This window comes from Pogona vitticeps, chromosome 1 (genome assembly GCF_051106095.1).
Source record: "Pogona vitticeps strain Pit_001003342236 chromosome 1, PviZW2.1, whole genome shotgun sequence".
Classification (NCBI taxonomy): Eukaryota; Metazoa; Chordata; class Lepidosauria; order Squamata; family Agamidae; genus Pogona; species Pogona vitticeps.
In genome coordinates this window covers 91,536,653-91,564,623 of record NC_135783.1, presented here as the reverse complement: position 1 = coordinate 91,564,623, position 27,971 = coordinate 91,536,653, and the positions used below count along the sequence as shown (strand labels likewise).

Here is a 27,971-nt window from a genome sequence, read left to right as displayed (position 1 = left end):
GGTTTATGAGACTTCCAGTCCAAAGCCCTCTGGAAGCCCACCGATGCCCATCTCTGCCTTAAGCAAGGAACCAATATACACCCGGGAAACGGGACTGTAGGGTAGCGTCCAGTTTGTGGCGGGCAAGGCTCTCTGTGCGCGCGTGCCCACCCATAGAGGGAAACGGAGCAGAGGCGTGGAAGGCGTCCAGCGGAGACGCGAGTTGGAAGGAAAGCCGCGGCGCGCGAAGCCACCGGGCGCGCGGAGGCACCGCGGAGCGCCAAGGCAGGGGAGGGGGCGCGGGCGCGCTTTCCTATTGGTCCTTCCGCCGCCCCGCCTCCGCCTGACGCCGGGCATGCCGTTTAAATGCCTCCCGACGGGCGCCCGCCGCGCCCCTTTGCTGGAATAGGACGTTGCTGGCGGCGGCGGCGGCGGCACAGGGCGGAGGAAGGGGGTGGCGGGCAGGGTGCAGGTCCCGGTCCCTCCGCGGCAGCCTCCACCCTCCTCGGCCCTTTCCCGGCCTCGGTGGCTCCAGTCCCTCGCGGCAAGCGGGCCCATGAAGCAGCCGCCCCTTCCCTTGGCATAGCCAGCGAGTTGACGCGCTAATACATGAGTCCCACCTGCCTTTAGCCATGAGCTGCTTGGATGTGATGTACCAAGTCTATGGTCCTCCCCAGCCTTACTTTGCAGCAGCTTACCACCAGGTAGGTTTCAGGGGCCGGGGGGGGGGCGGCGGGAAGCGGCAAGGAGGGCCCGGTGCCACCTGCGCGAAGTGCCAGGCGGTGCTTCCACGCGCCCCAGATTCCTCCGACTGACGGGCCTGGCGACAGCCCTGCCAAAGGCCTCCCTTTGGCAAAGAGCAGCCTCCCGAACCTGGCACAATCATGCCCTGGTGATGATGAGCAATTAAGGCAGGCGGACGGTCTCTTGTCTTCCTCCCCGGGGCTGGGGGGGGGACGCGTGTAGATGAGGTGGAGGCTTGGACTCAACTTTCCGCATCACGTTCCCCCCCACCCCTTGCTCTTCCCAAGGCTGAGTGAACTCCCCGGCTCAGTTAGCGTGACATACGGATGCGTCGAAGATCCCTTGATTTCTAGGAGAATGAATTAGCAGGAATTTCGGTTTAAGTGCGGTTGTCGGTGATACCGATAGGAAACCAGGGTTGGGTTGGGTTGGGTTGGGTTGGGTTAGGGGTTCCTCTCCCCCCCCCCCCGCTGCTGTTTTCATATAAAGTGCTTCACGGCTTCTTTTCTGTGAATAGAAAGCGCGATCTGGCAATTGCCAGAAATGGTGTGGGAGGATTTTGCAGTGAACTAATCCCGCACACCATTTTAACCGTGCAGCCCGCTCTAAATATCTCATTAAATCTAGGGGGATTAATCTCCCGGGTACAGTGTGTTTAGGGTGGCAGGAGCGGTCGTTTAAATCAGTCGGCATCAATGAGACAGAAGCGAGCTAACTGCGGAATGACAGTGCCAACAAAAGAGCGAGCGCAATCCTTACTCGAATTGTAACAGGTGCTGCCGGATGATTTCCTTCAGGCACGGTCTCCATAGGCCTCTTATTAAGCGAGTATTTGCCCATCTTTTATCCTTGTGTGAGACAAAAAGGTAAAAATATTGGCTGTCCTTAGGGGGATGTTTTAGAGATCCCAACTGTCTGTGAATCTCTTTGACTTAGAAATGCGGTGTATAAATACGATAATACTTATTCATAATGATCACTTAAAAAAGGCATCACATCGTGTTCTTAAGCTTGACTTCTGTTGAGTGTTGCATTTACCAGTAGCAATTTTCAGCAGCAAGAATCGAAGCTTTGTAGGATAGGTAACAATTCACGAGGTGGAGTTCCCGGTCGCATGTTTTACTTCGATGACATATGTGCGAATGAGGTGGGGAAAATGTATCGAACGCTACTGCCTTCGCCACGTCTAGAATTCGTTATATTAAGTAAAATCCACCGGTTCTCACATGTCCGAATCTAAATCAAGCTGGTTTAGCCAATCCGATCGGAATGGAAATAAATGTTCGCTCAATGCCTCCCTCTAACAAATATGGATATTTTGTTGCTTGAAATAAATGCTCGTTCTTGGCTGAATAATTGACAAAACAGCATTTTACTATCAATATTCCGTTTCTTTTTTTCAAATGAGGCAGGATTTGCAGCGAAATCCGATCCTGATCTAGTCAGAAATAAATCTCTCTGAGTATAAGGGGATTTACTTCCCGGTAAAAGGTTGTAGGATAAGGTCTGTAGGATTTCAAATCCACTTTCATATAAACTCCAACTTGTAAAGAGATTTCGGAACAGGTTATAAACAGTTCCTGTCGGACCCAATAGGAATTCAGCTTACGAAAAAAACAGCACCTGTTCGATAGTTTTTCTCCTGGCTGAAAACGGAAAAGGAGCAATAACAGCGGGATATGGGGGCCGCCGGTCTTTCGCCTTTTAAGACTGTCTTAAAACTATAATGGAATAAACTACAACAGTAGGGTGTCACTGAAATTTGTGGCGTTTTCTCATTAATAATTATGTCGGGGACCCAATTATCTGAAAGACATAGTCTTCCTTGTACGCGAAAGTAAAGTTCTCTTGAAATCTTTGGAAATGTTTTTCAACAATTTCCAAAGGAAGCAATGAAAGATCACGGGAGCGAATGTGTTGTCTAAGATCTTTCTTTATTATTTATTTGAAATGTTTTTTACCCCGCCTTTCCCCATATTCAAGGTTGCATCTGAAAAAGTGCCTTGCTGCGCTCAGAAGCCCGTGCCAAATTAAACTTGTTATAATATTTAAGGTGTCACAAACTTCTTTGCCTGCTTTGCTGCAGCTGAGGACAGACTTAAGCAGCACTACTGGTCCTTCCCCATAATCTTTCGAAAGATCTCCCTAGTCTCTCCGACCTCTTCTTTCCCGGTATTGCCTTCTTCTGATCTCTCTGGGAGGTGTGATAAAGCCAGAACAGGCTTTTTCCGTGCAATCCTATGGATGTCTAATTCACAAGGAAGTTCCGCGCAGGACTAGGCAATTTGTAGCTGTCCAGAGGTTGGTGGACTCCAACTTCCATCAGCCTTCACCAGTGGCTATTCTGGTTAGAGTCGACGGCAGTATATAGTTCAGCGACACTTACAGGGCCACGATTTCGGTGGCACCTGTTCTTCTGGTGGCACCTGAGGCTGGGGTCATTTCCCTTCACCTGTTTCCATATGATGTGACCTACTTTTTCCTTCCTCCCCCGAGGATGGTGGTTGAAGGGCTGTATTGAAAAGCGGCGTTTCAGCCGGGCCGGCATCGTGCGCGGACGTGCGGGGCGGTTTTTTCGGTGTAACCAAAGTGAACGAGAGCGAGCGGGCGAAAAAGCGCCTCTTGGCTCGAGCAGCTTCCAAACAAAAATTCGACACAGGGCGCGAACAAAGAAGATCGTAGCAGAAGAACAACCCCGGTAGCCTTCCTGAGTGGCGATTTCGATAAGCAGGATGTTTCTCCAAATACTGTGTTGCAGCTAGTAAGCAGCTCCAAATGTGTTTATTGGCGCGCCCGAACTTGGCAGCTCCAGGCGGAGAGCCCCCGGCTGCCCGATGAATGTCTCCGCAGTGGGTCAGGATGGCCTCCGGAGCAAGAGGCTTCGGGTTCACTGTCTCGTTTCTCCCCGTGGGCGACCTGATGGGCGATCTCCACCGTTAAGGGCCCCTTCCCGCGAATCTGTCTCATCCCGTCTGAGCCGCCCGTCTCTTCCCCCCCCCGCCCCGCCCGGGTTCCGGAGGAAAAGGCTTGTCCGTCGGTTTCGCCTAACTTTCCGGGCGACTTCTGCTTCTCCCCCCCCGCCCCCCCCACTCCCAGCCGCTTCCTAGCCACAGCTGCCTGCAGCGGTCTTGCTCGGAAGGCCGTGTCCGAATCCAATTACTCCTCCTCCTTTCGGCTTTTGACCGCAGCAGCTGCGCTCGGACCAGCTGAAAACCTGGAGCGGGCTTTGCCAGAGACCTCCCTTTCGCCCGAAGAATCAATCTGGCGAAACGACCCTGGTCCCGCCTGAAAGGCCCCTCCTTCCTCCGCTTGCCAAATGGGTCGGGAAGGGCTAGTTGTGCGCGGGGCCCTCTTCTCACGGCGACCCCTTTCCCTGTTTTCCCCATCTATCGGAGGGAAGCGTTCTTCCCAAAGGGCTAGGCGTGAAAGCTGCAGAGACTTCACGCCACCCGCTCCCTCGATCCCGAAAGCCAGCGAGAACACGGCCGGCCTGCCCCCGTTTGTCAGGCCAGCTCTGGAGGTGACTTTCGGAAAAATAGAGCGAATCGGGCACCCCACAGACGTTTACATTACCTACGAGCGGCCGGGCCCATTTGGCCCCTTTTAGATAAACTGGAACTTCCTTTCCTCGGGGAAATCAACTCGCCCCAGAAGTTTTGGGTTCTGGATTTTTGATGACTCACTTCTGGTCCAAGGAATACCATAAAAACATACGCGCGCACAGCCCCGCGCGATTCCATTAAGCACATGTCCGTGTCCAAGGGAATAGTGGCTATAAAGTAACTTCGCATCTCTTCGTAGGTTTTTATCCATATCGTCTTTATAGGTGTCTCAGAGTTATCTGTACAAATTTCTGATTCCCAGTTTTTTAATATAACTAAGTTATGCTAGTATAATTTCAGCAACTGATATTAAACTACCGATATCTGAAATAAAGCGAGCTTAGAGCAATTTGGAGTGAATTTTTTGATGATCCGACCGCGCCCCGCAGGCTGTTCTGGTATTCAAAACAAATTCCAGGACTTAGAATTCGTTTCTTCTACGAGTATGTCATTTTCACCCGTTTTTTGATGAGTCTTCGACTTCTAAGTAAAAGTAAAGTGATTTCTGCAAGTTCCTGGAGTTCTGTGCTTCAATGCTGAAAATATTTTTAATATAACGTCTTTTTCGTTTATAGTCTGTATTTTCCCCATCTGTCTTCACGCCTGAAGCTGCCGATCGGTTACACGCACAGGAATTCACACACTGACAAACTGGGTTTTATTAAATAAAAATTCGTTAGATTCTTAGGGCTCCACAAGACTCTGTTTTTACGGCAACAGAACTTTTTAATCAACCATTAAAGACTACGTCTTAAGTGGTGTGGAGTTGGATGTAGTGTATGGCCGGAATCCCCTTGTTAATATTAGCTGCAGTAGCTCCACTGAATCATCTGCTGAATGGTAAATCAACACTTATCTCAATCTCACAGAGTCCCTGGGTTTAGTCTAACTGAGACTAGCAGTCTAAAGACACTGGCCCACATGAATGCCAGTTTGGAGCTTGAGACCTTTGGGAAAAGAAGCCCAGCCAGGAGTCTTCTGCCTTGGTTGTAAAATAATGATGATGATGATAATAGAACTGCAGAGCGAGAAAGGACCCGATAGACCGTCGAGGCCAGCCTCGGTCAAGAAGGCACAGTGGGGAATCGAACTCCCAACCAGATACCCAATCCACTGACCGATCGTCCCCCAGTGTGTTTTATTCCATCCGCCCTCGCCTCCTCCGTCGGAGGAGGAGGAGCAGCGTCTCCTCTTTCTGCAGCCTCGCCTCCGCCCGGCCGGGCTCCTTCCTTTCCCAGGTCCTGACAATGGCATCTCTGCCTCTGCGGTGCTTCCGTTCCTCTGTAAGCCCCAGCTAATCAGCCGCATCTCCAAATATTTCGCGAGTGGTCTGGATACGCGCAAAGGGAACTAATTAAGAGTGCTGGCCTTGAGAAATGCGGAGCACGTGGCCGGCTCCCCTGTTGACCCATCGGGGTGGATTTGCCTGGAATTAAAGTAGAAATCTTGCTCGGAGGTGGAGTATCGGGGTGGCCTCCATCCCGAAGGCTGCTTGTCGTCAGGCAGGCAAAGGGCGACGCCTTCGTTCGCCAGCCTTGTCAGGCTCTTGGTTTAAAGGCATTGCGTGGGTCGGAGGGGGGCAGGTGAAAGTAGCCGGAGGCTACCACCCACGGAGTCCGTCCTTCGAAACGTCAGTGCGAGGCCTTTGCAGGACTCTCCGTAGGAAGGTGGCGTTCACACCTGAGCCTTGCCCACCCTCTCCGTAGAGTTTTTATCCAATCACAACCTGAACGTGAGAAACAGCCGAGGTACTGTAGTTAGGTGTGACTAGCAGAGCAGAGCACCACAGTCCCGCCCGACCCCAATTTCAAGAGGAGGTATTTCTCTCGCTTGATTACCAGCCGCCTGTGCTACAGTTTAGAGGGAAGGAGGAATTGGTCTGTTCCTCGGTTACAAAACTTAGTGGCACCTTACAGACCAGCGAATGATGTTCCTATTGTTCCAAATTCGGTGTCGGATAAACAATAAACGGTAGTTCACCTGTTGATCTTCCTGTTTTAGGCATCAGGGTTTTTTTTCTTTCCTTACACTACTGTAACACAAAACACAGGTCAGCTTGCCTGCTCTACAAGGTCACTTCCTCAGATACAGAAGTTGGTTTCTCGAAGAGCGACGGTAATGATAAGGAACACAGCGAGGCTAAAAAGACAAAAGGTTTCGCCTTTGACTGCTTTGAAAGAACGGTCGGATCGCTCTTCACACGTTCGAACGCAACCCGACAAGTGAGAGTGGGCAAACACGCAGGCATGTGTGAATCCCTCCTGACCGTCCTTTGCTTTCCTCCACAGAAACTAGCCTTTTACTCGAAAATGCAGGAAGCCGCCGAGAATGCCAGCAGCGCCAGCACCAGCACCGCGACCAGCGCCAGCAGCACCTTCTCCAGCCACGCCACCTCTGCCAGCATCAAAGAGGAAGAGTGCAGCCCGGAGAAAGAGCGCCCCCCGGAGGCAGAATACATCAACTCCAGATGCGTCTTGTTCACCTACTTCCAAGGGGACATCAGCGCGGTGGTGGATGAGCACTTTAGCCGGGCCCTCAGCCAGCCCAGCAGCTACTCGCCCAGCAGTGCCAGCGCCAGCACCAGCGCCAAGGCCACCGGAAGGAGCTCCAGCTCTTGGAGGGGTGAGCTGAGACACGAGCCTGGGGGCTGTGTGGGGTCTGGGCTGGGGTGTCCGTTTGGGCGCCTACTAAGGTGGGAAGGGGACAGCACTGGCCGGTTCAAGCTTTCTCAACAAAGAGTGGCGATTCTGGGGGCGGCTCCCACGATCCCCCAGTCAGCATATTGGGAGGGCAATGATGGGGGCTGCGATCCAGACAAATACTTTCTCCAAACTCTGGTGAAAGCTAAGTAAATGAGAAATCTCAGGACAGGCTGTGGTTTCATCTTTGATCCTGGTGCTCTGGGGGGTAGTAGCCATGTCCAAAAGGGTAGTGCTCCTACTTTGCCACAGTTAAAAAAAACACCAAACAAACAGCCAAGAGATATGGGGCAGAACAACCCTGGGTGAAAAGACTAGAGGGCGGTATCGGGGGGGGGGAACCTGATTGCTTATGGCAGGGTTTCAAAAGGGACCTAATCCTTTGATAGGAGGGGAACCTTGGGCTCTCCCAGCTATGTTTGACTGCTGTTCTTACCATCCCTTCCCATTGACTGTGCTGGCCAGAGCTGGTGGAAGTTACAGGCCAACATCATCGGGGTGGGAGTGGGGGGGGGAACTATGCATTCTCCTTTCCTGTGCTATAATTTTAATGTGCAGAACATTGGCAGCTATAAGGACTCTGCTTCACCTTTGGACTCTTCTAGCAGCATGTGGGGTGGCAGGGATAAAACTCTCCATCATGGGGCAAGGGATTATAAATTATGCACCCTGTTTTTCCTAGCAATCAAGTGCTTTCCCAGTCACTTGTGGAAATCTCCTCTGCTGCAACTAGGAGGAGGGAAGCACTGGCAGATACAGACTTGCCCTTGAAGGGCACAAAAATATTGCAATTTTATTTTGCCTGTTCTTTTCACCCTGTCGCCAGCGTACATCAGAAGGCAGCACACTTCACTCTTCAGACATGTTCTCCGAGTTTCATTACAAGCCCTTGTGATCCACCAATTGGAGCCTGGGCTTCTTTCTGAGCAAGCCTGCTTAGAACTTTGGCTCTGTGGTGGGTGGCCCACATTAGGAACACAAGAAGAGGGAGAGAAAGGGAGCCACCATCATCTCCCTGACTCTTCTGGATTTGCTCCGGTGGGATACAAAAGCTTACCAGTGCAAACTGGAAATGTTTCAGAAAAGGTTTTTTTTTTAACAGAAGTGATGGTCAAGACAGGTGATGCTTCCCAAGGGACTCTTTCCAACAGCTGGACTAACCCAAGCCCCTCCTGTGTAAATCTCTCCCACTGAAATCAGTCAGAAGACAAAAGGGCTTACATCTGGCTGGCCTTACTGATTCCAAAGAAGAGTGAAAGAAAGGGAATCTCCCTCTTTTCTGTTGACCCTCAGTGGTATCTTCTACCTTAGTTGTCAAAACACAACTTTATTGTTGTTGTCCTTCCTATTTTGTTGTCGGTTTCAGTTTTGATTGTACAGTTTACAACTGAGGATGGCTGTGTTTTTAACATTGTTGTAAACCACTCAGAGCAATGGGTTTTTTTCCCACTGGTTGGGCAGTATGTATAAAAATAAAATAAATGAGCAAATAAATTCAAAGAAAGCCAGCTGAAGAACTATTCATGCACCCCTACATTGAGACTTGCCTCTCAGGCAATGCAAGGCCCTCTAGATGCTCCTTGGACTCCCAGTTCCAGTGGCCCTTGCCAGCACAGCCCATGGCAAGGAAACGTGAGAGCTGTACCACAGAAATATTGAAGGGCCATCTTTTGTTCAGTGCTGCTCCAGGTCTAAACCAAGCTACCTGGCGCCTCAATGCTTTGTCAAACTACAACTGCTATCATCCTTCGCCATTGTTTATACTAGCGAGGACAGATGGGTCTTGCAGTTCCAACAACATCTGGAGAGTTGTCCAGCTTCAGTTCATTCTGCATCTCTTCTTGCCTATCAGTGTGGGTAATTAGGTTACTGGGGTTGCAGATTTTGACTCAGATTATTTATTATATTATGGGAGAGCTCTGTTAAGAGGTCCCTTTGTTAGTAGAGTAAAAGAGCAGTAGTTGTATCCTTTGAGGTTTTTAAACCCACCTTCTTTGTCTAGTCCCTGGAGTAGAGGCAGGATGCTTAAATTACTAAGTGACAATATTACTAGATTTATTTAGAAAACATATTTAATAGAAAAGTGTGCCCTGACTAAAAAGAGGATTGTGCCAAAAGGGTGATGCATAGTTTGTCCCCCAAGAAGTAGATGTTAAGAACTTGAAGGTTATAAAGGACTAAGGGGAAAGCAGGAACTGGTGAGTGTTTATTTTTCCGGGGGTGGGGGGAGAGAAAGGAATGAGATGGTGTGGATTGTGTACTTTTTGGTCAGGTTGAGGATCAGCTTATAAACTCTGGCAGGCCTGCCTAGAAGGCAGTTTAGTTATGCCGAGAATAGGAGGAGCCTTCCAAACATTGTTGAACTGGATTCCCATCATCCTTTGCAATTGACTTTACAGGCCAAGGTTGTCTGAAGTTGCAGTGCAAGAACTTCTAGAAGGTCTTTGGCTATGCAGACAACTAGCCTTTTAAAGAAATACAGGCTGGGTCAGGTGATTCTTGACTCTCCCTGCTTCTCAAAGTGAGGGAGCCCCTGTTGTGTAGTGGAAGGAGGGATGGGCTAGGACTAAGGAGGCTTGGGTTCAAATCCCTGCTTGGCCATGGAAACTCAGGGAGGGGTGGCAGTGCTAAAAGCCCCCTTTAAATATCTCACTCACACGTCTTGAGAACTGCTGTTAGGGTCGTCATAAGTCAGAGGTGACTGGAGGGCAGGTAACTTCTCGAAGTGGAGAAAAAAAACACCAGATTTCTGTATAGGGAAGGATAGCTGCTTTCTCCTTGCGCAGATCTGGCACGACTGCATCTGCTACCTATTTAATTCTGAGTTAAACATACAGGATGGGACCGTCACTCTGGTAAAAGGCTACCATCCATCCCCCTTTGTCCCTCCTCCTTGCTTTCTTTTTGCTTCCAGGGACTGTTTATAGAAAGCCTGTTTTCTGGAATTAACGGGGAGAAAGGGTGGCCACCAAGTCCTTGTTTTTCAGACGGAGGCGTGCCTTTCCTGAGAACGCGATCAGTTCGGAACCGCTTTGGCCCGGGTTTTCCTCCCCGGCAAGGGTTCCCTGGAGCGGCAGAGCTGCTGCCTTGAGCGCTCGCGGTGTCCCCCCCCCCCCCCAAAAAAAAAAGCTCACCGAAGCCTCTGGAAGGGCGGCGAGGGCTCTTGGCGGTCCTCCCCGGGGCCTCGGCTTCGGATCGCGGCTGGGAGCGACCCGTGCGTGCGGGTAAGGGCGAATCGAGGCGCCGGGTTTGAGAGCGGATCCAGCGGCCCCTTTAACGCCGTTTTGAGCAGCAGCAACGAGCAGGTAATTCCGTTTATCTTTCCGCGCTGTAAAGCCGTCACCTGCTAATTCCAGCATATCGAGCAGCTGTTTAAGAGCGCAAGAGGAGGCTCGCCTGGTTTTCCACCCGCTGCTTCGTTGGCAACGCGAGGGCGAAGCCTCTCGAACAAAACATGGGCTCGTGAAGAAAGGAGGTAGTTGAGGGTTCAACCTCATTCCCCTTTACCGCAATCCGGAGTCCTCCAGATGGGCTGGACTCTTGGGGATGATGGGAGATGTACTCGGACCCAATGCGACGTACACTAAATTTTATCTCCACTCCTCTGGTGCGGGGTTTGCTAGGCTTCTGCGTGCGGACAGGCGGCGGAAAAAGAAACCCTGTGTCTTGAAGCAGGACCGGGGAGGCGCGGGGTGGGGGTAAGGGTAGGAGTGGGGGGATGCAAAATGACCAGCTGCTCTTGCTCTAACAAAATTGGGAGGGACATTTCCAATCCACTCGAGGTGGGCTCGGGACCTGGTGCCTCTGACTTGGGTCTGCAGCTCCCCTTTCGGGGGTGTGCTTCAGATCAGTGGTTCTCAATCTGGGGTCCCCAGATGTTCTTGGACTGCCGTCCTCCAAAAGCCTTCACCACTTGCTGTGCTGCCCAGGATTTCCGGGAGCTGCTGTCCAAGACCGCCTGGTTTACCCAAGACTGGGAACCACTGCAGTTTAAACTCTCCGGCGCTATGTCCGAGCCGTTGGGAGGGGGGGCGGCCGGTGATATTTCTTCTGCCACCACTCTTTGCTCGCCCTACGGGGTGGAAAGCTAGTTTATGATTCTCATGTTTTAGTGGTCTAATAAAGGCATCGGGTACGTTTGCCTTCGGAGTCTGATGGAGTGGTCAGAGTGTTGGACCAGGACTTGGGAAAATCCAGATTTTCGTTTCCCCTGAACCAGGAAACTCACTGTTATTCAGCAAGTTATTCCCTCCGAGCCTGATCTGTCTCACAGGTTTGCTGTGTGGCTGTAGGAGAGAGAGAGAGAGATGGACACACACCCCGGGGCAATCTGTGGAGAGAAGAAAGATAAATATAGCAAACAGATACAATAGTTCAACACATCTGCGGAAAACTACTTCTGCGGAGAAGCCCCACGGGAGACATTTAGTTTTGTGTGTGTGTGTGGTTTTGTTTTGTTTTTTCCTGAAGCAGAAGGAAAATCGCATTCAGATGTCAACTCTTCGAAAACGGGGGTCACTTCCTGGCTTCATTTGATGATTGGGCTCTTTCGGACAATGGGGCAAAAAAAATGGCAAAATACTTGTTTTTTTTTTTTTTTCCCCAAAGCCGCCCACTTGCAGCTGAAATTTAGGCTGGAAGTCCTTCTAGGCACACGCTTGGCTGTTTTACATTCGGGGGATTTGAAAACATCTGAGAGATGCCCGTCGGAAGCCCTACCAGGTGCTGTTTCACAAACCCTATCAAGCAGCTCCCGATCGCCAAGGCTGTCAACCTTGCAGGTTTCAAGGGCGCATTTCCTCGTCCTGTTTCCTTCCCTGGCTACCGATACCGCGAAGGAGCATGCCTATCTTTGAACAAAAGGGTCGTGAAACGGACGTACAAGGGTGACTGGTTTTCAATCCTTCTCGTGATCGGCTTTCGGTTTGGTTCCAATTTCCGTCCGGCTTCTATTTCAGGAGCGCCGGAGTGGCCATCCTAAGGGCTGTTCACCCAAGGCCTTTGGCCCGCGTCCGATCGAGCACTTTCTCTGTGAGCGGAAAGTTACCGCGAGTAGTAACGCAGGATTGCGCTGGAAGAAAGCCAGCCCTCGGCTTGCAGAAGGACGACGCCTGTGCCGGGGCAGCCCCGCTTTGCTCCACAGGAGCTCAATAGGATGCTGGCCCCCTTGCATGCAGGGACTGTCCACTGAACAGGCGTGGTGGTCATCTGATAGCACCATCCTTTGGACGTCTTCGGAGGCAATTGTGCAGCTTGCATGGAATTTACTCTATCTTGTGTGTGTTTAGTATTGTGTACTTTCTTCAGATATTTGATAAAGGGATGAGGCTTGAGAAACTTTTTTTTTAGCAAAGTAAGCCCTATCCTCCCCCCCCCCCCCATTTTCCAAATGATTTATTCACGCCTGGCCCGTTGCTCTTCTTTGTTGGGTGATGCTGACAAGATTTTCTTTTTAAAAAAAAAATAGCACACTGATTTTTGAAATACAAATTCACCCTAAGATTTATGGCTTGAACATCGTCTATGTAGGTAAAAGGTGTATTCAATAATAATAATAATTACTCTTTTAAAAACTGTCTTTAAACTAGGCATATGAGTTATTCTTTCTCCTCCCAGCGCCTCCTGACAGCTTCCACCTGTAAACAGTAGTATCGGTTTTCTTTAAAAGAATGATTTATAGCACCACAGATGAAATTCCTATGCCATGAAGTCTGGACGTATAAAACAGGGCCAGGACTCTAAGTGAACAATCAAGCCCATAAAACAAAAAAGATCATTTAGGCTTATATCATCTTAACGAAAATGAGATACACTGAATTTAGTGAGATAACTAGGGTTGTTCAATCCCTTTCTGGCAAATACTATTGGAATGCATTCCGGTTAAATCGTGAAGACGGCTCAAAACATACCTACTTAGAAGTCAGTCCCAGCGCCTAGGTTTTCAGGCTGCCTTAGCGCGATCTTGTATAATAAAAAGGAAGCTTCTCCGAATTCAATAGAGTTACTCGGAGCTCTTAGGTGTATATAGGGTTGCAGCGGTAGGCATTGTTTGCGACGAATATACATGGACTGTATACATTTAATATATTTCCCTCCCTTTCTTCAGTGTTAGCAAGGCAAAATCCGTAGAGCACCTTCGAAAAGCATAGAGAATACATTCCACGTCTTGGTGCAGGCAGAACTTTCCAAACGGCTTCAATAAAACGAAAAATAAAGAGGGGGGGGGGGTGTGTGTGAGAGAATAGCTACTGGAAGCTTTTGATTCTTTCCGAGTTCAGGTTGATTGAAATCGAGTTGCTTAGAGTAGTGAGTTGCAACTAGAATAGGTTCATTGAATCACTGGGGATTTAGTGAGTCAGCTCCTCCCTAAATTCGATTTGTTCAATAGGCCTCCTCTAGCTGCAGTGCCCTAGGCTGAGCAACAGGATTTCAAGCCATGGAAATATTACTGTCTTTAAGATGATGCCGCAAAAGTTTTTGGTTTGGGGTTTTCCCCGGCAATACTGGAAGCCAATATCTTAAACCAGCGTCATCCCCCAGCTTGGCTCCCAGCAGACAAGGCCTCCACTTCCAGTTTTGCAAAGGGGGTATTAAAGGGGTGCGTGTAAACGTCCGAACTCCTTTCAAAGGGGACGTCCCGCCCCCGGAGGCTCCCAGGAAAGGCAGAGAATGCCCACCCCCGCCCCGAAAAAAAGGGGGGGGAAGGAAGGTATTAAAACAGTTTAGAGGTCTGCATTTGGCCCCCGCCGGGGCTGCATCGGCTTCACGTCTGGGCGTCCAGCACACGGGGAGGCTGCCCGTCTGAGGCAGGTTGTGTGAAGCGGCAGGGAAGGATGGATGACGCCAGACACACTGCAGTGGCCGCTTCTCAGCCGGCTCTCATTGCCAGTGGCCAGCCCCGGGGCGTAGTTAAATGAGAGGCGGGAGAGTGCTCTGGCCTTATTAATGGGCGCCTGCAGCCTCAGTCAGTGCCCTGCACAGCTTTCTTTAAAGTACCCACTGGGTACTTTCCCACCGGGCACGTCTGTGCTACTCGATCTTCTTCAAGTGTCCTGCACAGCTACGGTTGCACCCATTTCAGTTTAGGAAAAAGTGGCTTTCATTGATGCTCTTAGGACACTAAGGAAAAGTAAGCCCTTTCAGAACCGGGCAGACCTCGAAGTAAGTGCAGAAAATGCAGTGCTGTCTAAAGAGGTTTTCCTCCACAACTTGTGAGTCCACAGTGTCCTAATTGCATGATTCCTTGCTTCCAGTAAAACTTGGGTCCTGGATCTTAAAACTAAGCACGGATTCGGTTCTTGGTTGAACATGAAAAAAGACTGTCAGATTCTGATGGCCTTTTCATACTGAAGAAGACTGTGCTAAAGCACTCTGTTTTCAAAAGTGAGACTGATCTTCCGAATAGCTACAAATAACGGTTGACAGATACCAGGTTTTATGTGATACTTTTACTAAGAAGTTTGTCTTCATTTTACAGCATCTGTCTTCGTACCAAGGAGATATATCATGGATGCTGGGCTGTAGCTTTTTGTTTTTGTTTTGGAACTGTCAGGTCATTCCAATCATTCAGGAGAACAAGTTGAGCCAGGATTTTCTTGGTGGCGGCACCCTATTTCCAGAATTCTTTTCTTTTCCAGGTCTTTCTTGGGGGGGGGGGAATCAGCTTACTTCCCAATTTGTTCATTAACAGACATGTCAACAAACAAACCATCTCCCCTACAAAGGGCAGGCCTTTAATGGTTAAACTGCTGACAATCATATTGTTACCGTTTTTTTTGTTATCTGGTGCTCTATTTTTTGTTATTAACTTGTTTTGAGACTTTTCTATCTACACTAATCTTAGATTATTTATGTTAAAGTCTTTCCTAAGGGGATTTTCCTCCATGATAAATGAACTCTATAACCTTCCCTAGTGTATTCTATCCCAGGTGCCCTGCAGAGGTGCACAATGAGGATGATTTCATAACTTTACAGTGCACAATGAGGATGATTTCATAAACATCAAAATGGCTTTGGGTGGCCATTTTGGGGCAGTAACAAGTTTCCTACTGACCTATCCACACCTGTTTTGGGAATCTCTAGGGATCCCCTTTCTCCTGGAGCAGCCTTCAGGAACCATGCAATGGGGGTGGGAGGTTTAAAGCTAGAATTGCCACCACCATTCCCAAAAGAGCAACAGAAAAGCTACTTGGGCCGATGGTGACAGTTTTCTGGCTTTAAATCATTCCTTCCCCCATTCAATAGCCTCATCTTCACTTTGCGGTGTAAGTTGGGAAGCAGGATTTTAGCCAATGTGTAGCAACTGTTCTTCTCTCTCTCTCTCTCTCTCTCTCTCTCTCTCTCTCTCTCTCTTTCTCTCTCTCTCTGTGTGTGTGTGTGTGTGTGTGTGTGTAGGGGAGTTCCAAATGGATTTTTGTGGGTGTTTACCGGAAGATGGTATCTTGAATTTGATCCTTTGTTGTTGGTTCTTGTGATGAAACTTTCTTATCTGCCTCAAAGGCCACGGGCAGCCCAACTTATCTATCTGATTAGTAGTCACCTGCTTTATTACAAGCAAAGTTGCTAACAATCTCATTAAGAACAATGAGTAGCTGTCTCTGTGTATCTCTGACATGTCAACAGTTTCTTCATGATTCAATCCTTTGTTGTGTGAATGACTTCATTACATGCTACCTTTAAAGGATGTTCAGCATGGGTTTCTCTAGAAGACTAGAGGAGGGTGGTTGTTGTCATCTTTGTTGTTGTCCCTCCTGCCACTTTAATGATGCTAACATTGCTTTTTTGTTGAGCCAGGATATTTTCACAAACAATACAAAAAGGTTTATTCAGAATAATCTCATATTGTTTGTGCCAATGTTGCTAATGCAGGATATAGTACAAAAGTGAAATCAACTAACAGTCTAGTTCATACAGATTTTTACATTTGCATTATACTGTATTTTAACTTAGAGCTCATATGTAAAAGTAAAAACAGACAGGGATTATTTTGGTCAAGGGGAACACCTTTCTCTTCTGAATGTGGATCAAGGCGGCCTTGATTGATTCCAGGCTAGATCCATGCACCCAATGTGTTTGAGAAGTCTTGCAGGTGGCAGTAGGTGAACTGCTCTATAAACAAAGCAGAAGGCGGATATTCTCTAGGTCAATTGTCAACCAAACGTAGCTCTTTAGCTGTGGTTGAACTGCAGCTCCCAGTATTCCTCACCACTGTCCTCAATGGTGAGGAAGCACAGCCACACTCTTGTACACTCCTATGAGTGACAGAGTGAAGAGATGAATAAAGGAGCTGTTGGGTTAACCAAAGAGATGAATGAAGAGACTGTAACCATTGGGATGTTGCTCTAATGTTTTCTCCTCTCCCTTCCTTTGTTCAGATGGATCTTTCCCCATGAGCCAACGCAGCTTCCCGCCTTCTTTCTGGAACAGCACATACCAGCCCTCTTCAGTACCTGCTTCCTTAGGTAGCCCCCTGGCGTCCAGCACTCACAGTGAACTGCCCTTTGTGACAGCGGACCCTTATTCACCGGGCTCGCTACATAGTCATCTCCACCAGGGTGGCCCGGAGCCCTGGCACCCTGCCCACCACCATCACCACCACCATCACCACCATCCTTACATTGGTACACAGAGCTCTGCCTATCCCCGCCCTACCACAGTACATGAGGTCTATGGGCCGCACTTTGACCCTCGCTATAGTTCATTGCTGGTGCCCGCTGCTTCCATGCGTCCTCACCGCCTCACACCCGGCTCTGTGCCCACAGCTGTCAGTCCCCAATGTGAACTTGGAAAGAGTGAGCCTGCTACTTCAGCATGGACGACACCAGCACCTTTCTCCAGTCCCGCTGGGGAGATGGCACAGAGCTTAGGCCTCAATGTGGACACAGGTAAGGCCCAGAAGATCCATCTTTTCACCTATGTCTGTCTCTTCCTCACATCTTGAGCATCCTCTGTTTTGTTTGTTTGTTTGTTTGTCATTTGTAATTAAAATGGGGATGTAGATAGGAGATCATTGTCAGTAAGGCCCCCTTGCAATGGAAATAAGACGACAATTTGTGTGGAACACAGTTCCTACAGCAATGAAGGCCACATTCTGTGCTACAAAGAGAAAATGCAAAAATTCTACATCCCCCCCTTCACTTCCCAATATTGTGTGATGCCATAGTTTATGTTCTATTAGGCCATGACACCATTTATGTATTTACTTACATTCTATTCCACAGGGATCTTCCTTTCTTCCTTCCTTCCTTTCTTTCTTGCAATCTAGGTCAGCTTATAAACAGTAAAAAATAGATACACTTAAAAGCACGGCAAGTTGCAATATTAAAATTCAGTTGAACATCCTATCTTATTAAAATGATAACTGAATTTTTTAAAAATTAAACAATTAAAAAATAATTAAGAAGGAAAAGGAACAAGTACAGCATCTTCCTTTGAAAGCTGTTTCCTCAGCAGCTTATTCATTTGCTAAAACCTTGCCTGAAGACAAATGTCTTTGCCTGGTAGAGGAAGAATGACAAGGAAGGATCCATACCACAGTCTGGGAGCAAACCCTAAAAAGGACATCTCATGTTCTTTCCTTTGAGGGTTGTGTATCCAAAAGAAGGACCTTCTGCGAAGATCTCAAAAGCCAATGATCTTCATGTTTTGTAGGTCACATGTTGAATAGTGCCCATAAACAAACTCATGGCCAGTGAAGCTGTCATAACAAGGACTATTCATTCTCTCTGTAAGTGGCTCCGGTCAACAGTTTGGCCGTAGCTTTTTGAACTCAATGACGTTTCCAAACACTTTCCAAAGAAGCTCCCTGTAGAACAGTAATCCAAGCAGTATATAGCTAAGGCATATGCCACTATAGCCAGATCAGACTTTGCAAGGAATGGGGCACAGCTGGCACACCAGCTTGAATTGTGCCCATTCTCAGCCACAACCAAAAGTTGAGCTTGCAAGTGAAAGCTGGGAAGCTTGTATGCAAGCTGCAAAGCTGAGTTTTCAGATGGAGAATATTCCATCTCAGTGTGTTGAATTCATGTTGCCTTTCAACATCCATGCATTTCCTGATGGCTCCTTCACATAACTGGTTGGTCATGATAGGACCAGGTAAACGCGTAGCAGAATGGTATCATGCCATATATTTTGAATCCCTGTTGCTTAGCATAACAAAGTTGCACCAGAGCAGGCTAATTGAATCAGTGGGGATTTGGTAAGTCAACCCTTCCATAAATTCCATTGATTCTAATGGGCCTACTCTCATTGAAACTTACTATGCTAAAGTTAGTCACTTTAAAAAAAAATTAGTATTTATTTAAAATATTTATATGCTTTCTTTCTATTAAAAAGGATCCAAGGCAGGTTACAGTACAGTATTAAAAGAAACAACACTGAAAGCCAAAGCAATAAATCATTACAATGTTTTAAAAGGAATTAAATAAATATATAAAAACTAGAAAATAAAACAGTAAAATGCATTTAAAATTACAATTTTTAAAGCCACAACAGTCCCTTAAAAGAAAAAAAAAACGTTATACAGCCAGTCACTAAGAAAAAGTCTGCCTGAAGAGAAAGGTCTTCATCTGCTTGCAGAATGAAAGCAAAGATGGGGCCGGCCTGGCCTGTCATGGAGGGAGTTCCAGAGTCTGGGAACAGCAACAAAGAAGGCCCTCTCCCTTGTCTTCACCAAATGTTCCTGTGAGGGCAGTGGGATTGAGAGAAAGGCCTCTCCTGATGATCTTAAAACCCAGGCAGGCTCATAAAGGGAATGCAGTCTTTGAGATAACTTGAACCCAAGCAATTTAGGACTTTATAGGTTAATACCAGCACTGAGTCCTAATTGTGCCTGGAAATGGATCAGCTACTAGTGGAGCTATATTAACAGTGGGATTATAAGAGACCCATTTGAATCAAAGAACTTTATGGAGGAGTTAACTCATCAAATCCCTATTGATTAATGGGCCTACTTAGTGCAATTTGAATTGTGGTGCTGGAGGAGGCTCTTGAGAGTGCAAGGAGAACAATCCTATCCATTCTAAAGGAAATCAACCCTGAGTGCTCACTGGAAGGACAGATCCTGAAGCTGAGGCTCCAGTACTTTGGCCACCTCGTGAGAAGAGAAGACTTCCTGGAAAAGACTCTGATGTTAGGAAAGTGGGAAGGCAAGAGGAGAAGGGGACGACAGAGGACCAGATGGTTGGACAGTGTCACCGAAGCTACCAACATGAATTTGACCCAACTCAGGGAGGCAATGGAAGACAGGAGGGCCTGGTGTGCTCTGGTCCATGGGGTCACGAAGAGTTGGACATGACTAAACAACAACAGTGCAATTTACTAAGTTAAGCAACAGGATTTCAACCGTTGTATCATATACAGTAGGACTGCTGTATCCACAGGATAAGTTTAATTTATCTGCTACCAAAATAAATAAATGAATAAAATCCAGAAATATACATCCCCAAGATGTATTACTAGGACTGGCCACTAGATGAAGCCAGAGACTGTGCTGTATACAAGTGGCTTAATAGAAATGCCGTCATGGCCTGACATCTTGGAGGGAAGCAGCTTCTGGTGAAATGGAGAAGCCACATTTGTGGAGGCGTGTGGCATCCGGTAGTTTCAGGGAAGCCTCCCTTGTGGACAATAGAGCAGAAAACCCAATCTTTTTGCAAGACTGGGCCAGGGCTCCCTCTCTCAACCATGTATAGAAACTAAAGGAAATGCCTTGCTTATCCGCTATTTCTGGTATCTGTGAAGGAGGGCTCGGAACTAATCCACGTGGATGCTGCAGTCCTACTGTATGTTACCAGGCAGGAGGCAAACAGCAGCTCCAGCTCCTCTTTGATTTTCTTGGTAATATTTCATTTCACTCTTAGAAATGGCTGTCCACACACTTTGGAGGGAGTATGTTAATCAAAAGGAAGAGATCTGTAGGTCCTCTTTTGGTATGAAAGTCCTGGCTTTTATGCTTTACTGAACTCTTGATAGCAAATTATTTCTTCCTATTAGATCTCCACTACACTTATTATCTTCATTTCTATTCTGGTAGGTATGCAAACTTGGGTAACTCCTCTCTCCCTCCCTCTCTCTCTTTGAGGAAAGAATCTGGTTTCTACTACTCAAGAGATAAAAAATAAAACTGATTGTCCTGTATTGATGGGTAATGTATTCCCCCTCAATATTTCCTCCTTCATTTTTCCCCTCAGCTTTCAATCACAGTACATATGAAGTTCTTGCAGGGATTAAATTCTTACACTGCTAACAACCATCTTTGCTACTACTTGCTCTCCCAGACTAATTTTTCTTGAGTCACTCAGTCCTCAAGATCTTCTGAATAATACCTTTTTAACTTGTCTTCAGTCCTCATAATGATTTACCTTGTTTTTGTTTAGAGGGTGCTGATCAGGTCTCACCATGAGAAATTCACTTTTAATGCCAGGCTTAGGAAGCTTGGCCCCTTTATCTTTTCCTTGAAATTTTAGTTTTCCTCTTTGTTTCAAGCTGTTTCTTCTTCTTATGCTTCAGGTAGATTATCTGTTCATGCCAAAAAGTCGTGGTGTTGATCTTTTTCTGTCCTTACCTTTTAGCTTTTCTTCCTCCTCCTTGTTTTGTTTTATTTCCATTTTGTTCTCTCTCTCTCTATTTTCAGGTTTGCAGCCTCAGGATAAAAGCAAGGATCTCTATTGGTTTTAGACCTGCCCTCCCACCTTCTCCCTCTAGTCAGATCTCTGCCTAAATAGGACTGGTGACAGAGCTGAAATCCATTTGTAACAGCTTCTGATCTTGGTTTACAGCTCGCCGCTATACCTTCTGTGGTGGATCCTTCCTGAGCTGAGGTGCCTGAGTCTAAAATCTCCCCCCTCCCACATGCAAGCTCCTTCTTGTCCACACATCCCCCAAGCTGTTGGGCATCTCATGTCACATTTCAAGAAGAAGAAAATGAGCAAGGCAACGGGCTCTGAAAGCTGCTTTTACTTGGCATTTCAACCAACAGAACGATCAGACATTGGGGGATGTGTCAGTGCGAGGTGAACATGCTTTTCTCTCTTGGAAGTGTAAATCGAGTGCAATGGTTTTCCACCCAAAACTGTGATCAAGCCATTTTAAAATAATCAAGTACTTTAAACAAAGATGTGAAAAATCACTGGCTTTTCAAAGCGAAAGAATTGGACGACAACAACTGCTGTTTTTTCAAAGTGACATGGAGAGGTATTCAGACATTGCGAATGAGATTTTTGTCCTTAAAGAAACAGGATGGATCTTTCAGACTTCAGTGTGTTGGTGATGAGTGGCAAGTGACTAGCATGGGCCACCTGCCTCCAGGCTTACACAAATGCAGCTGTTCCAGAGACAACTGTTCCAACTGTAGAAATCTGACAAGCAAGGTGCCACCTCTCTGAGTCTGGCACAACAATTGTGTCAGATAATACATATATACATATGTGTATATAAGGTTTTTATACGAGAAATGTTTTATGATGAAAAGAGAGACCCTTCCAGAAAAAGAAATGGAGAGGGGGAGAAAGAGAGAGAACATAATCGTGACAAGTTTGACAAGGAACAACTGGAGAAAATCATGGGGGGAGGGGGGAGGGGAAATAATTGGGAAGACAAAGAACCTCTTTTAATTTGAATACTCTTCTGTTTATATTCCTAGCAGACAGGCAACTTTGTGTCTCTCTTGCTCTTGTTCTCTCTTTACTCTCCCTTCCTTTTCATTTTGGAGGGGGCATATAAGAAGTGTTTCTTTGTAGAAAAATTGCATTAAAGATGTCTCCCTTCATCCTCTGATTGTACATTTTGTGCAGGACCCCAGCAGAACAGGGGGGAAGGCTTTCATGCCTATTGGTAACCTTGATATGTTTTTTAAAGAAAGAAAAGAAAAGAAATTGTGGGATCTAATGGGAACCGGATGTAATTGAAAAATGAACACTGCCTGTTTTTAATGGAAAGTTCTTCATGGGTATTGGGGGGTGTATGTGTGTTACTTTCAGAATTGCCCTGCCAGCCCACAGCAAGGGCCTGACTAGTTTGGCATCCGATTTCCCGATTTCCTGTATATAGTACGACCAATCAGATGCTTAAGGGAAAGACCATAAGCAGGGCAGGAGTCAATAACTTTTTCCTGCTCTTATTCTATAGCAGATGGTGTTTCATTGAAGGCCTCTGGCTGTGAAAGTAGTACATCACCTCCAGGACCAGAAGCAGTCATTGACAGACTTACCCTCCAGGAATTCATCTAATCCTTTCTTAAAACTATTCAAATGAATGTCCCACCACTAGACCTTAGAGTAGTGAATTTTCTAATTCTTACTTTGCACAACATGGAGAAAAGCTGCTTTTTGCTTATCCTGAATCACCCACCTTTCAGCTTCACCCGATGATCCATATTATGAGAGAGGGAGAAAAGTTTCCCCATCTCAACTTTACCCACATCATGCACAGTTCTATAGACTTGTATCATGTTTCTCGTTACCCACTCTTTTTAAACCAACCATTACCTTTCCTCATTTTGGCTGCCCTTTATCAGCTTTCCAGCACCCTTTTTTCAGGGGCAAGGGCCGTAACGTAGAGAGTAATCCAGATATGAACAAACCATAAATGTGCATGAAGGCATTGTGATATTGGCCGCTTTGTTTCCGACCACTAGCATGAGCTGGGGTCTTTTTGCACAGCTGCTTCATGCTGGGTGTCTGTCACAGCATCCAGATCCCTTTCCCAATCAGACATCACTTGCTTGGTCTCTACCAGTGTACCTTTTTGCTTCAGTACATAGCACTTGGGCTGCAGTGCTGCATACATGTACTTGGGAACAGCCATACCCAAAACAGTGGGAAGTTTAAGTGAACATGGATAGGAGTGCGTAACAAAAGCATATTTTGCTGGAGTGGGTCAGAACACTCGGCTGTGAATGGAGATGATTGAAGGCTTAATGTTTGAGACATTTCAGTCTGGAAATTGAGCCAAAGTCCTTGTGTGAAATTCAGAGCTTGAAAAAATTACATTTTTGGGATCCTAAGTCTCATCTTGGAAAAGGCTAACTTTTTACAAGATCTAGGTAAATAATATGAAGAAGGGTTGCCCTCTCCTGTGGTTTCCCATCATAGTCTGTCCTTTCCAAGCCCTGCCCACATTTAGAATTAAATGAACACAAGAAGCTGCCTTCTCCTGAGTAGCTCCATTCAGTCTAGCAGTGTCAGCTCTGACTGGCAGTACTAACAGCAATGGCTCTCCAGAGTTTCCAATGGGATTCTTCTCTTGCCTTGCTTGGAGATCCCTGTGGATCCCTGATAGTTTCCTATCCAGCCTGACCTGACCTGATTTCTGCATTTTCAAAATCGGATGGAACTGGTATAGTCAGGATAGCACAAATCCTGGCTATATCTTTGACACACTTAATAAGAAGCCTCTCTGAATGCAGGTGGACTTACCTCTTACCTCTACCTTAAGTACCTCTGGACTTAAGTGTGTACCGGGATACACAGTTAGTGCATACGTTCCTCCCCAACCTTCACCTGCTTTGCTCTTGATGCCTTCTAATGTGTAGCTGAATTGTAGCGACAAAGGAGGCAAGCTACTTGACACATACAATAGGGTGTCAGTTGACTGTTTTTGCATGATGTATCACCTGAATTTCATCTCCAGCTTTTCTGGTGTGGGGAACGTTCTGATGTTTTTTTCCCTCTTCCTGAACTGGTGTTCCTCTTGAGATCAAAGCAGATATGAGCTGGACTGCAACTTCCCTCAGCACTAGCAAGCATAGCCGATGCTGGAGGTGCAGTCCAGCAACGTCTGGAGGATGTCCTGGATTAAAGGAAGCAGGACAGGACCTGGAGGCTCACATGACATGGGCTTATGTTCTTTTGCCACATCGGTCTTTGTCCTCTCCCAACTTTTACCTGCTCTTTCAGAAGATGATTTCTCCTCTGAGCCTGCTAGATACATATGTACAGAAAAAGAGGGAGCTGGAAGAGATTTTTCTTACCCATCCTGCTTGCCAGCTTCTGTCCCCTCTGGCAGTGAGAGAGAGCTGAGAAAGGACACATTTCAGATTGTTCTGCATCCTGGTGAAAACACTATAGTTCTTCTAAGGCCAGCACTTACAGGGGCAAATCACCCCTTTCTGGTGTTGCGCAGCTTCTATTTAGAAACAAAAGGCTCACAATAGATACTACTGTGGAAGGTTCAGCAGCCACTTCCTTGGAAGCTACTGAAGTTTCAGCCTTATCTTTGGCTTTCTGTCAAGTTGTCATTCCACAGATTTATGGGAAGTGGGACAGAGGCTCTCAGAATCTCATCCTGTTTTGATGTATGATCCTCTTCACCCTGGACATTTTCATAAAAACTTTATATTATTATTATTATTATTTTCTGCTCTGCGTTTGTAGCATAGTCCTGAAAGATCATTATGTGTCAGGGTTTCAGTTAAATCTAATTAATGCTATTCAGTCTGATTTTGAATTACAGCTCTTAGCAGCTTGTACTGTATCTCAACTCATTATTAGAGTCACACTGTTGTTTCCAGTGTTAAACTTTTTATAATTATCTGATTCAAAATGTTCTATTCCAGTCCATGTTTGTTCACTCATCTGAAGTATTACTATGTTTAAATATTCCACTTCTTCATTATGATCACAAGCATACTTTGATTCATACTTCTCACATTCCATGTTCCAGTTATATGACACATATGACCTTTCTTTTGCCTCTGTACACACCAGCTTCTAGATGTCCTTTCAGCTTTAATCCCATTGCTTCATTAGTAACTGCACTACTTGTACTTACTTTGCTCTTCCCCAATAGCAGATTGAGTGCCTTCTTTTTTATTATTATAGGAAAATAACAAAATTAACTTAAAATACAAATTAAGTAGTAACTATACACAATACAAATTAAACCTTCCCCATCTTTGCTGCCTTCACTCTCGGGACTAGGTAACCAATAATATCATTTTACAACTTTTCATCCCATTCCTTCCCAAAAGTACATTGATTCTTCTCCCGGCCTATAGCCTTTCCCCTTTGAAAAGATATATTCCAAGTATAAATTCCATACATCTTTGAAATCTTTAGACTTTACCATTCCTCTTCTTATTTTCATTTCATATGTTAATTTAACATTAATTGCTAAACTCCACATTTCTTTATACCAATCTTCATTATTCATTTGTTTATCACTTTTCCAATTCTTTGCAAATATTAATCTTGCTACGGTAACCATTATAACTACTAACTCTTTCTGATCTTTTTTTCAAATGGTCATTCTTAATTATATTCTAGCCGCCTAGAGTGGTCCTGAGTTGGCTAGATAGGCGGGATATAAATAAAATAAATAAATAAATAAAATAAAAATATTTGGCAATAGTGCATCCAATAATTTATCTACTTTCTTTAAAAACCAGTGCCCATTCTTCCTTATTTCACATGTCCAACACATGTGCATATAGGTCCCTTTTTCCTTTTTGCATCTCCAGCATTGAGATGGTATATTTTTATTAATTATAATCAATATTGCTGAAGTTAAATAGCATCTCCATGCTACTTTATAACAATTTTCTTTTACCATTATAGAAATATTCTTCATTATTCTTTGTGACCATATCTTATTACAGTCCTCTCCTTTAATCTTTTCTTTAAAATTCTCCTGCCACTGATTTTTCATTGTTGTTTTATCAGATCCTGAACGCACTAACATTTTAAAAATTATACTATCTGTTCCCTTTCTTTTGCTTCCTTCTTCTTGCTCTTGTCTTTGTGGGATAATCTTCTTAAATTTTGTCAATTTTCAAATCTCTCCTTTTTTTCTAGCCTACTCTTTAGTCCAACTTTCAATTTGGAGTATGTTTAGCCGGAATATTCCCTCTTCTTCCCCCAAGATTTCCTTCATAATATTCTTAGCTTTTATCTTTTTCATCCATCTTTTTATTGTATTTAATTCTTTCTCTACTAATAGTCCTCTAAGCTTATTTTTAAGAGTTTTGGGAAAACTCTAAATCTCCACTACTTGTAATAATGGTGAAATAGGTGGACTCAATATAACTCTATAATTATTTCAGCACTTTACCGTATTCATCAGAAAGGGGTTAATTATTCTCTTTATCTCTTCTACAATTCTTTCTTTAAAGAAGAAGTCCTCCAGTCTATCAGAGTACAGTATCCTGGAATTTCAAGTCCCTTCATATTAAGTTTCTATCTTTTACAGTTAAGTGCCTTCTGCCATTGTAATCTCATCTTTCAGCACTATCTCATTTTTTTATTGTCCCACTGTATAGTTTTCAAGGTATAAACATTCAGAATTGGTTTACCACTATCTTTTTTTCTATGCAGTATTAATATGAGTTACCTTGATTGTCACTATCACCGCCTATGAAAGATCCTTTGCCAGTGTCACCTTCCACTATTACTGCTATCCAGTAGTTGCCCTTCAATAATTTCTCTGCCCCATCAACACTGAAGCTATCAGATCTCTTTTGATATTCTGGAAAAATTAATTCCTGGAAACAATGAATGTATCTTAGACAGATATCTCAGTTTAGCTATTCTGTCTTGGGGGACCCTACTAGGAGCCATGATTTGTTAAAATAAATAAATATAGCCCAGCCACCTAGTGACGTTGATCTTGGCTTCCCTGAAAGAATCAGCCCCCCATCACCACCATTTTAAAGTGTGCATGGGGGTTGGGGTGGGGATGGTTTCAGATCTTGTCTAAAATCCTATAGAGTATTTATTTGTTACATTGACTTCCTGCCTGTCTGCAATAATATATCACTCAAGGTGGCTAAAATCAATGCAACACAAAGAATGAATACAATTAAAATATAGATACAGGAAACCGTACTGAAAAACAGATTGCTTAAATGCAACAACAGTTAAAACCCAGATAGATGCCCAGAACGTCTAGGAATAAAAGGTCTTTATCTGCCAAGAAAAGGACAACAAGGAGTTGGCCAGGTTAGCTTCCTTCAGCTAGGAGTTCCGGAGCCTGTGACTAGCTTCCAAGGAATCTCTCTCTTTTCCATCCTTACCAAACATGCTTCCTAGGTTAATGGGACCAAAAGAGGCATTTTGTTTTCTCATGAAAATCTTAAAACCTGGAGAGTCTCAGAAGAAGAATGTGATCTCATTTTCTTAAGGACTGTACTGTGCTGTTGGTGGAATACCATAGCTCACAGGAAGGGCACGCAGAAGATAAAAGATTCAGTTCTCTGCATTTCTCCTTAAAATCAATCACAGGTTGCAAGTGATGTGAAAAAAATCCCTCCCTGAAACTTTGGAACTCTGCTGCAAGTCAGAGTCAGATATTGGCAAACAACTCTTGGCCCAAATCCTACTGCCATTCATATAACATAAATGTACACAGGCAGAAATTCTCTGGGGAGTTATGCCATTCCATGGTGTAGCATAACTGATTGCACAGTCTAACACAGCAAGAAGTCACACAGTACACCCACAGAACTGCCAGCTCAATAAAGTTTCTGTGAGTATGCCTGTTTTGAAACTGTATATGCAACTTTGAGTTTCAAAAGCGGAGCAATGTAACAATATTTTAGCTGCTGCATTAGAGTTCCCAGAGTACCCCAGCCAGCATGGTCACTGGTTCCCAGCTTTGAAGCACTGGGGGGGGGGGAGTCTATCTTGGTTCTTACAATCACATGTGACTCCTAACTTCTTTAATCCTTCTCCTGATGTAAGGAGGCCATGCCAATTAAACTAACCTTGTTTCAAGATTGCTGCATGTTTGGAAAGAAAATACAAAACCAAACCTCTATGGCTAGAATCCTATTGGTATTGCACAGCATCAACCAGAAAGTGTGCAAGTGGTGTGCAAGTGGTGTGCATCATCTGGCCAGTAGTATGTTGTGTGCTTGTACACGCCCAGGCTGCACATTAGGTTGCCCACTCAGCTCATATATCTGCTCATCTATCACAGATGAAATATATAACATCAAACACACTTGTCA

General features: G+C 45.6%; 1 protein-coding gene across 2 annotated transcripts; it reads left to right on the top strand.

Moving 5' to 3' along the window:
• The first annotated feature begins 387 nt into the window (after window positions 1-387).
• On the top strand, window positions 388-21,177 carry VGLL2 (vestigial like family member 2). 2 transcript variants are annotated; one of them, XM_072997475.2, is made up of 4 exons: window positions 388-683; window positions 6,614-6,947; window positions 16,399-16,908; window positions 20,806-21,177. In XM_072997475.2, exons 1-4 carry the CDS (start codon window positions 612-614, stop codon window positions 20,844-20,846), a joined length of 957 nt encoding a protein of 318 aa, XP_072853576.2. In that variant the 5' UTR covers window positions 388-611; the 3' UTR covers window positions 20,847-21,177. The 2 variants fall into 2 exon arrangements, with proteins under 2 accessions (XP_072853576.2, XP_072853572.2); XM_072997471.2 differs by having other exon boundaries at window positions 20,661-21,177.
• The last annotated feature ends 6,794 nt before the right edge of the window (window positions 21,178-27,971 follow it).